This window comes from Medicago sativa, chromosome 2 (assembly GCF_051527215.1).
Source record: "Medicago sativa cultivar Bolivia chromosome 2, Bolivia_mono, whole genome shotgun sequence".
NCBI lineage: Eukaryota > Viridiplantae > Streptophyta > Magnoliopsida > Fabales > Fabaceae > Medicago > Medicago sativa.
This window is the reverse complement of record NC_140750.1, coordinates 20,181,994-20,193,532: the sequence shown is the minus strand read 5'-3', so window position 1 is coordinate 20,193,532 and position 11,539 is coordinate 20,181,994. Positions and strand designations below refer to the sequence as shown.

Here is an 11,539-nt window from a genome sequence, read left to right as displayed (position 1 = left end):
GTTTCCCTCCCGAGTCGTCATCTTTTTGCGAGGATTTAGAGCCGTTCGTTGCCATGATTAAACTAATGGGTGAAGGAAGGGTGGATTTAATCATCAAATTCATTCCCCTTTCTTTCTCTTTCAGGTTTGACATGGTAGGTAATCCAAATAGGAACGAGGTTGTAATGTACGACGTTTCCTGGGTGGGAAACGAGCCTTTGGAGGCGATATCGTCGTTTGTGTCGTATGGGGTGGCGGAAATTCCATATAGTTCCATTGGGAGGTGAATTTTCCGAGAAAGCAGGTTATAACAAACTGCGTTAGTTCATCAGCTCCTTCCTGCCTACCGAGGTGGTAGATGAGGAGGGGAGGCATGTGTTAGATTCACGAGGGAACCAAGGTACAATGCCTCGTTTGATCAAAACTTGTGATCTAGTGTTGTCTAGCAATCTGATGGAGTTGTTCGGTAGACGTCTTTAATTACTTTGCACTTTTGAACCGTTGTATTTCTTTCATTGCTAACATGATCGCGTTGGTCCTAAGAAATTATTAAGGAATCCGTAATAATTAAATGAACAGGTCATTGCTGGAATTTTTTACGTATTTGTGGAAAAAGTTAATTATTTATTCTTTTAAATAAATGAACATAAATGAGAGTACAAATAAATAATTAACTTTGTTGATATTCCTCGTGTAATTTCAAAGTTGTAAATAATATAATTTATAAATTTTCATAAAATAATGGAACACTACTAAATCTTATGCAATTATTTATAAAAATTAATTTAGTTAGTAGAAATATTTTTTTATGAATTAAGAGTGTGGTTAAACATTACGATGAAACTTAGACGTTCCAACTTTGTTGACACTTCCAAAAAATCTCTATCATTTGTTACCCACTCATAAATATATTATTAAAAGAAGAAAAAAAATTGTACGAGAGAGTGGGGGATGCGAGGGGGGAGCAACCAAAACATGTTATAATATTAATTTTAAATACATATGAATCTAATTCCAACTATAACATGTTATAATATTTTAAATTATACAAAAAAAACTTAAAGGTATATATTTCGATAAATTTTATATCATCAATAGAAAAATAAATACCAAATGAAGTTGATCATATTAGTTTAATATATGATTTTGCAACTAAAATGTATGAGAAAATATAGTTAAAATTAAAATAAGTTAATTTTATTGAAGTACTATTATCAGGGGTGGATCTCTATTGAGACCCCCAGGTGCCGTGGCACCCCCCAAGTTTACTATATATATAGTATTATCCATAATATAGCAAGGAATTTCTAGTTGTTCTAGCGGATAGGGGGTGCTTTTACAAGGCTAAAGGTCGTGTGTTCGACCCTTTAGTTAGCCAGCCTCATATGTTAGCCAGTATATTTTTGATGTTAGCCAGTATATTTTTGATATTTTCTTGTGCATTTTTAATATTCGACCCTTTAGTTAGCCAGCCTCATATGTTAGCCAGTATATTTTTGATATTTTCTTGTGCATTTTTAATATTTTATCAAAAAAAACGTTTCCAAGGAGAATCGAACCTGCAACACAACACAATGCTTATTTAAAGCAATTCAAACCACCAAATCACTTATGATTGTATGATATTACTTGAAATATTGTAATATATAAACGTTCATTAAAAGTGGAGTATACAAAAGCATTTGACACCCCCAAGAAAATAAGTGAAGATCCGCCACTGTTTATTATGAAATTTAAAAGGGTCTTATCTTAAAATTTGATTTAGGCTTGAATGTGTTGTGTCGACCCTAACAAATGCTATTTAAATAAATCACACACAATTGATTTTCTCTCATGCTCATGAATTAAACATGGCATTCGAGTAATGTATCTCAATCACAAACTACATGCATGAACCATCAATATATCTTACATAGAATACAATGTGTCACATTCTTTGTATATTAAATATGACTTTCATAGTTATGTATTTAAATCACAAACAACAATACCAACTACATACATGATCCACCGATATATCTTTCAAAAAATAAATATTTTTTTCATTCATGTATTCAATAAGTCTTTTTTGAGTCATGTTTGTAATGTGAGAATAAATAATATATATGTTAGAAATACAAATAGATTCTAACTTTCAGCCCTTATTACATTTATGCTTGCCTATAACACTCGCTCTAGTGGTGAACTCAAGGGTGGTTGATCAACAACATCTTCCCTTTGAGTTCTTTGATTTCTTTCCTTTTTCTTTTCTTTTGTGCACATTTTGGTTGCGCCCCCCTCCCATCCTCCACCCTCTCATGCAATTTTTTTTTTCATTTGATATATTTATGAGTGGGTAACAGATGATAGAGATTTTTCTGGAAGTATCAACAAAGTTGGAACGTCTAAGTTTCATCGTGATGTTTAACCACACTCTTAATTCATAAAAAAATATTTCTAATAACTGAATTAATTTTTATAAATAATTGCATAAGATTTAGTAGTGTTCCATTATTTTATGAATAATTAGAAATTACATAATTTACAATTTTGAAATTACACGAGGAATATCAACAAAATTAATTATTTATTTGTACTCTCATATATATATTTTTATTAAAAATTATTTTACGCATCTGTGGAAAAAGTTAATTATTTATTCTTTAATAATTAAAATATTAAGAAATCCGTAATAATTAAACTGTTGTATTTCTTTTAAGTCTCGTTAAATTATTAACCAACTTGCTAGCTATATATCCTTTTTATGCATAGAATTATATCCTTTATAATTTCACAAAAAGAGTTGAGTTTTAAACTTTGATATTTTCTTCCTTCAAGAACACTAACCATGTCTATAGTATAATTTGACGATAATAGTACGCGAAAGTTGTATGGGATACGACCAGGTGGAGAACTTGTCACTGCAACTTTGACATCTGAAGAAGGTGAAGTAATTGAGTAGTCAGAGAGTACCCTCTTCCATCATTTTGGTGTTTCAAGACTAGGATCTTGGGATGAAATTCGTGCAAACATGTCATTGGTGTTCAGTGACGTGTGAGGGAACTTGAAACTCCACCGAATATGGTAGGGTTGAGATGCCGCAACGGTGCAACTTCTAATAGAAAGCAGAATTCTCGTCTTTCGTCTTAACGAAGAAGAACGTGGTTTCCCACTCTTTTTACGTCCGTTTCTTACCTGTTCTCTAACCTAACAAAAAAGGGTCTTCATCATTGTTCATAGATTGAATAGTGTGCGTCAACATTTGAAGAAATTTTTTGATATTCAATTTTCAATTGTATGTTGATTTATAATAAAGTAATTATATTGTGTAATCTCATTATTCGTCATTCATGTTTTTTGCATCTCATTATTTGTTATTCATGTTTTTGGCCTATTGTGAAAAGTGATTTGATTGTTCATTCTTGACGATTTTAACATATTTTTGGTCTTTTTGATTTTTTTTTTTTGTGGTGGTCGGGGTTTGAACCCTGGATCTTGTGTATATTATGCATCATCCTTACGAACTGGGCTAAGTTCACGATGACGGTCTTTTTGATAATATAATGTAGAGTGCGCATTTAAAATCCCTTCCAGTTCCAACAAGTTTAATTCAATTCAAATAACTATAATGTGATATTGAATCCCTCTACTTTTGGTCTCTTTCGTAGATTCTTCTTATTGACCATTATAAATTCAGTTAGTTTATGGTCTATTTTTGGTTTAAAAACAGATAATGTTATATATATAGAGGATGTATATTATGAGAATGCCTATCTTATATGAGAATGATCATCAACCATTAAATCAAAAATAAATGGTTGCGATTAAAAAGTCACATATGTACCTCACTTTATTGCATCAATTCTCATAAACTCTTTCCCTTTTCATTTTCTTCTCCCACAATCATAGCTAAACAAAATTAAATAATATTCCATCTAATTAAGAAAACAATTAAAAGTAAATTAGTTTTGTTTTATATTTTTGATTGTTCTGATACATTATATGATACATACATGTTGAAACTCCATGGAAACATGAGAGAGCTGAAAACACAAGGCGAAAGGGAAACACGATTTCAGATCCACAATTGCGAAACCGCCGCCGCCAGAGGCACAATCCGAATGACGACAATGAAAAGTCAAACTCAATTTCAACCATTGTTGTGATTTTGGATTTACAAACGAAAATAGCATTGTACATATTTGAAAGTGATGAGCACAGAGAAGGGAGGCAGTGACAATTTAATTATCACATACATTTACAATTTATATTAAAAAAGGATTCATGTATTTTTACAAAAAGGGAAAGAAAAAAAAAAGGTGTAGGTACCTTCAACTTCTTAGTTCTTGCCATTTTAGGTTTTGTTGAAGATTTTAGTAAGAAAAAAAAACGAGAGTATGAGATTGGGAGTGATGATCTAAACCTTCAGGCGAGAGAGAAAGAACCTAGGAAGTTTATCATGTAAAATCCTAGTATTAAATCTCTTTTTTAAATCATATTTATGGGAGTAATGATTGTGGAGATAAGAAGATGAAAAGGGAAATGAGTTTATGAGAATTGATGTAATAAGGTGAGGTATATATGTGACTTTTTAATCTCAACCATTTATTTTGATCTAATGGTTGATGATCATTCTCATCATTCTCATATAAGATAGTCATTCTCATCACTTTTGTAAACCTTGTCTCCTTCTATGCAAAGAACCTACAAGAAAATATATTTATACATTCGATTTTGAAGAAATATAATTATGCAAACAACATGATTTTGCTAAAAAAGCACCATAAACTCTTCACCTTTTCACTTCCACGACATTTTCAACCAAGTGAAAAACAACAAAACAAACTATTGTGTTTTGTTTCATTTCATGTTCTTTCTTTGTTTTGTTGTTGTCTACACTTGGATCTCTAAACCATGAAACTGAACAACTACAAAATTTCCATGCAAACCTCAACTTCACCATCAAACTCCAGTAACCTTGTCTCCGACCAGTTTCCGGGTCTCCGTGTACTTGTTGTCGATGATGACCCTACTTGCCTCATGATCCTTGAAAGAATGCTCCGCTTTTGCCTCTATGAAGGTCTTCAATCTTCATCTTTGTTTCACTATTCACTACAAGAAATGATGGTAATTCCGACCAAAAAATTCCGAGGAACCATCGTTTCTCGCTAAATAGAGGTAATTCCGAGGAACTTTTTCCTCGGTATGCACATGTCAGGAATCTCTGCTCTTCCTACTGCATAATCAGTATGACCCGCCTTTCTAGATTAAATACCGAGGAAAAAGTTCCTCGGAATGCAAGTTATGTATTGTTTAGCACGCTTTGTCAGTATTGGTAGACCCAGTTGAAGTCATAACAAACGCAAACACTCTATTCTTATATGACCGTCCTACTTGTGTTGTTTATCATCCCTCAAAAAACATAAACACCCTATTCTTTATCGCTACAATTCTTTCTTAAATTTATCATCCCTCAAAAAACATAACACTTTATTCTTTATCACTATAATTCTTTCTTAAATCCCTTAAAAAACATGTTTCACGAGAGAAAGATAGAGAGGCTCCAAAACACACCACAACAGCATCAATAAAGAAGGAGGAAACAATTTCCAGATTATGAAGTTCCTGTTTTGTGGCAAGAGTTTAGGTAAAATCAAAATTTTGAAGAAAACACGCGGTGTTGTATATTTCACTATTTCAATGTGTTGTGTCTATTATATCTCCCCCTGCATCTTTTCCAGGAAAATTACAGTCTTTGTATTTTTATTTTCATTTCATAATTTCTCAGTCATTTTGCCTATTAGGTTCATTTTAATATTATACCACTGATGAGTTGATGACTAAGTTCTGTTTTAGTGTTCAGTCTTGTTGAGCACTTGACCACTTGTCCATAAGTACCAATATTTATTTGTCCACAAATACTTGTTAAGAAATCACAAGGAGAAAGGAAAGAGGAGATTGAAGTTCTAGTGAGATTTTCATCGATGAAAGTTGAATTTTGTGACACAAAAAACAAATACAAAGGAGGCTGGATTTACATCAAACAGGGACAGATCTGAAAAATATAACAGATCTAAGAAGTCTAGGCATAATAGAATGTTGAGAAGAAATGGTGGAAGTTGTTCAAGTAGGTGAAGAAATTGGGTGAGGTTGCTGTTAGACAAATGGCAGCGTTTCTGATTCTTCTATGGTATACAATGAACTTGTTAACCGGAGGTGTGTATGGGGTCGTTAGAGGCGGAAGAAGAGAAGAAAGATGATAATGTTTCTGATTCAGTGGAAATAGATAATGAACCAACGGACAATAATTCATATTATCTGGCGGTCCAAAATTTAATTAATTTTTAAACTAAATTACATTCCGAGGACAAAGTTCCTTGGAAATTATAGTCACTTTAGTGTCAGTCTCGTCAGTCTGTGGCTCAGCTGTCAAATCAATATTCCGAGGACATTCTTCCTCGGAAACAAAAGTTCCTCGGAAATTTCCTCGGTAATGGGATTGCAACCAACTATTTTTCCAGGAAATGAGTTCCTCAGAAAAAAGCGACATTCCGAGGAGAAATAGACGATTACCCAGGAGTTTTGTGCCTCGGAATTTCAGTGATTTCTTGTAGTGATTGCCCATCATGAATTAATGTTAAAAATCTTAACCTTACCTCATTTTTTTCAACGTTTTTGTGCTTAGCAATTAGCAAAACACTTTTGTTTGATTGAGTTTTTTTTTTTATTCAAACCCGTTTTTATTTTTAGTTTAGATTCTGTTTGCAACCATCTTTATAATTAATTACTATTATTTTTACAATTTTGTCCTTCAAAAAGGGCTTGGTTTATATTTTCAACATAATATTATTTTTTTGAACAAGTTCAACATAATATTATTATTTATTGTTGAATAAAGATAACGATGTAAAATAAATATAGATATATATGTTTGGTAAATAAATAATTAATATACTTGAAAATAGCAAAAGAGTCTTATAAAAAGGAGAAAAAAAATTTCTAAAAAAGATCTTATAATGAAGGATAGAAGTACCAACTACCAAGCACTAGTCGTCCAACTAATTCAAAAATGTAAATCAATGGTAGGCCACATATAAGCCAAATAAAATATTCATCTACGTACCCTGTTGATTTTGTTTCGTATTTTGAACTCTTTCAAAAGGAAAACACAGTGATATAATTCTTTAAACAAAGACAAAGGAAAACAGTTGATAAACACACAAAAACTAAACAAAAACAAACAACATATAAAGCAAATAACATATGAAGAGTAACCCTTATTTATTGATCAATTTAAAAACATTTAAATTAAAAAGAGTAAATAAGAAAGAAGCTATAAATGGAAGTAGTTTAGATGCATAACTCCCATGAGTGCAACTTGTTCCCCATGAGATAAGCACAGTGAGTTTGAACGCAAGTATAAGCAACTTGATCATCACTAAGACACTCTTCACTCCAATTACTCATTCTAATCTCTTCACTCAGATCCACTTTCAATCCAAGGCTTTTATAAATAATCTCTTCCACTGAATCATGATCGTACTCTTCTCTGTAGAACGAGAGATCTAAAGGATCTCTATGAATCTCCAAACCGTGTTTCGATGACTTAAGCATGTTTCGTAGCTTAGGATTCTTAAACCTAATGAATCCGCAGTGTCGATTCAGAAGGAAATCACGGAGGTTTTGCGGTATGGAATCTGCGTGTGCTAGTTGGAATATAAGGCACCGGTTACCGGTGCAAAGTTGCAAAGTGTCTGCCTTAGGATCAATGGCGATGCCGGTGAGAAGTGCCCGCCATTCATAGTCTTCGCGCTCGAGAATGAAGGTTGTTTTGATCCAGTTTTCCACTACGGAGGCGAAGGCTGTAACTGTCACGGTTATCTTGCTTCCGTGCATGTTGACGGTGTAAGTGCTGTGATCGGAGTTGTGCTGGTGGTTGTTGACGGTAGCCATGCTTTTTCTGGAAAAATATTGATCGATAATGCTCTCTCTAAATTGAACCAACGATGCTCTTCTTGCTCAAAAACGTTTTTTAAGATTGAGATGAGTTATGAGTTCCTAAGCCCTAAGTTCCATATATATGGGCAAAGACTTGAGAAAATTAAGGGTTGTTATGTGTAACAAACTCATGATTTGTTATTATTTGTTATGATGTACAAACTATTTCTATTTCACTCTTTAATTTTTATATATATGGAAACTATTTAACTATATTTTAAAGTTTATCTTAATCTTTATCCTTAAAAAATACTTATCCTAATCTTAATAATATTCAGTAGAAGCTCACATAAATGAATATACCTCAGCTTATTTTTATCTAAACTTTAATCAAGATAATACAAAAATTCATTTTGGGATTTAATGGGTTTGAACATAGATCTTTTTTTATTTTTATGCAATATGAAGCTATTGTGATTTCCTTAGAATTATTGATCGATTGCACTTCAATTGAGTTTTGAGGTAATCATCTCTAATTTGTTGGATTGGAATCAATTAATTTGTTTTGTTTGATACCTCCTTTGATCGTTCTTATTGGTTAATAAAAGGATGCATTCGAAACATATTTGATTTTGTGTGAATGGTTGTTCTTATTGATCAAAGAGCAAGGTTGATTCTGGATGCATTGATGTATTTGATTTCGATAACATATTTTTCGGTAACATAATGATTTTGTAGTTTGCTTTGTTATAATATTTTGGTTCTATCACAACTTCTTTGTGTTGGCTAGTGATAAGGATGATTTGCACCAATATGTTCGTGTTTAACTCTGATCAATGGAGAAAATTAATCAAATTGAAGTTATTGATGACTGTCATATAGTGATTTTAGCATTAATTAGAAGTCGTTTCAGGATCATTGTAGCATCTGTGAATATGTGATTTCACATATTTTTTGTTTTCTTTCGTTTGTTTTGTGATTTCGTCGTAACTCTGATTGTTTTGATTTCCCGTCTTTGTGCGGTGTGTTTTTGATTTCCCGTCTTAGTGCGGTGTTTATTTGATTCAGGTTGAAAGATTAGCTTTGAACAATTGCAGATCCGATCAATGACAATGACTTTGGCGTCGTCAACGTTGCAGATCCGAAAACATGAGTATTTCGGAGATTTGAATATAGTCATATTTGTATGCATAGGTACTCTGCGGTTTTATGCTATTAACATAATGTTGTGAGTTTGTTCACAGATTCATCCTTTTTGTTTTTAGCGAATTTGGATTTGTATTGTATTGATGTACTCTACCAATTTGAATGAATGAATATCATTTATTTTTGTCAAAAAAAAAAAAGTTGTTTGGTAAGCTATCTTGAGGAACTTGTGTAAATAAGCTGAAAAAAGCTTATATGAAATGTCTTAAATTGTCTCATAAAACTTATGTCATTGTATAAACTCAAATAATTACGGTGAATGATGGTAATTTAAGATGGAAAAGTGAAGAAAAAAGTGTCTCCAAAACTTTGTTATCTATATTATATATAAAGAAAATACTCCCTTTCAGCTCTTTTTGGCTGACTTTTTCTTTCAAAAAATGTCCTCAATTTTGAATACAAATAACACATGTAATAAATAGATAAATATAAATTTAAATATTAAAAAAAAAAATGTAACAAACATGATATGAATATACATATGTCTGTTTTTTTTCTTTATTATTTAAAAAGTGTAACAAACTAAATGAGTATATTTATACTTACTTTTTCATTTTCTCAATTATACACTTAAACAACTTTTTCTATAATAAATATCGTTGTGGGTGTCACTACTAAACACCTAATTACTCAATCACTACAACTATATTATTATTTTGAATAACTTCTCAATTTAGTTTAGAAAAATTAGGATTTTGATGTGTGCTCTAATGTGGTGCCCCACGCGAGAGTTGCTTTTTTGACATAGAATACTTCCTATTGACACATGGAAATGACCAAATTACCCCACGGTAGTTAACGGCCGCTAATTAAAGCGCCGGTAGTTAACTGCCGCTGGACACTCAGCGGTAGTTAACTACCGCTGGAAATTGTTTTTCTGCGCATCTTCTCTTTTCATTCTCTTTCTCTCTCCTCCTCATCTTTTCAAGTCTGTTGATTGTCAAAAAGTTGTCCATAGCTTGCATGTGTATTTCCTTCTCGCAGGGGATTTTAATAGTAAGCATGTTTAACCACCAATCCTTGATGACAGTGCTCTGATTTAACTCCCTTTTTTTTTTACCCATTTCTTCTCCTTGCTTTAAAGATCCAATTCTCTCTTATCCTTCCATATGTTAAATTGCTTTGTATAAGCAAGTGTAGAGAAACAGGCTCCATTGATGTCCCTATTGAAACACTCTAAAGACCAATGGAGTTTTTTTAAAAAAAAAAAATTAAAAAAAAAGAGTAAAAATGGAGGACAAAAATGGAGCTTTAACATGAAAGTTATATTGCTTGTCTGAGAGGTGAATCACGAGGTCTTGGCCGTCGTTGTGGATGCCGGCGTCGCCGATGCCACATTTGCAAACGGCTGTAATTTTATTATTAGTTGGCAGTCTAAATTTTGTTATTGACGAATCCCACCCCTGACTTCTCAATTTTCATCATCGGCTTCTCAATTTTGCAAACTGCCATGAAAGATGAGGAGGAGAGAGAAAGAGAATGAAAAGAGAAGATGTGCAGAAAAACAATTTCCAGCGGTAGTTAACTACCGCTGAGTGTCCAGCGGCAGTTAACTACCGGCGCTTTAATCAGCGGTCGTTAACTACCGTGGGGGTAATTTGGTCATTTCCATGTGTCAATAGGAAGTATTCTATGTCAAAAAAGCAACCCTCGCCCCACGCGGAACTTAGTTTGTTCCATCGCCATTGTGGGCTGGTCTTTATTGGACCTTGGCTTGTCAGGCCTTATAGCTGGTTCAAAAGAGACACATAACTAATGTCCAAAACACGAGATAGTGACACTGATACAAATAAAATTAAAATAAGAGTGATTTTAGGTTTTTTATTTTAATTTGTTTCTTTTAGTTTAAAATAAAACTAGCATTTTTGTACGTGTTTACGTTGGATCTGTGGTTTGCATAAATTCTGAGTGATTTCACTATTTAAGGACTATAAGTTTTGTGGTATTTGCACGATTACAACTATAGTGAATTAAAATAAACAAGTAACAATTGAATCTAATTGATTCAAAATGTAAATATTCACACACAAAAATAAAAATATGCATATTTAATCTCAAATCGCTATGAATCTAAATTCAACCATAACATGTTGTAATATTTTAAATTATACAAAAAATATATAAAGGTATATATTTTGATAAATTCTAAAAAAATAATTACATGATAAAAAAAAAAGACTTCATATTCTACTATTTCTAAAAATTTACTTGATTTTGTCAAAATAAAAAAGTTAACCATAACATGTTGTAATATTTTAAATTATACAAAAAATATATAAAGGTATATATTTTGATAAATTCTAAAAAAATAATTACATGATAAAAAAAAAAGACTTCATATTCTACTATTTCTAAAAATTTACTTGATTTTGTCAAAATAAAAAAGTTACTTGAAAAATGTCTCGCATTCTACAAAAATCAATATTGTGGAAATAAA

At 32.0% G+C, this 11,539-nt stretch overlaps 1 protein-coding gene across 1 annotated transcript; it reads right to left on the bottom strand.

Moving 5' to 3' along the window:
- Positions 1 to 7,308: 7,308 nt before the first annotated feature.
- Positions 7,309 to 7,911, bottom strand: LOC146945353 (uncharacterized). The gene has a single exon (XM_085748055.1). It carries the CDS (start codon positions 7,909 to 7,911, stop codon positions 7,309 to 7,311), a length of 603 nt encoding a protein of 200 aa, XP_085604181.1.
- Positions 7,912 to 11,539: the final 3,628 nt, after the last annotated feature.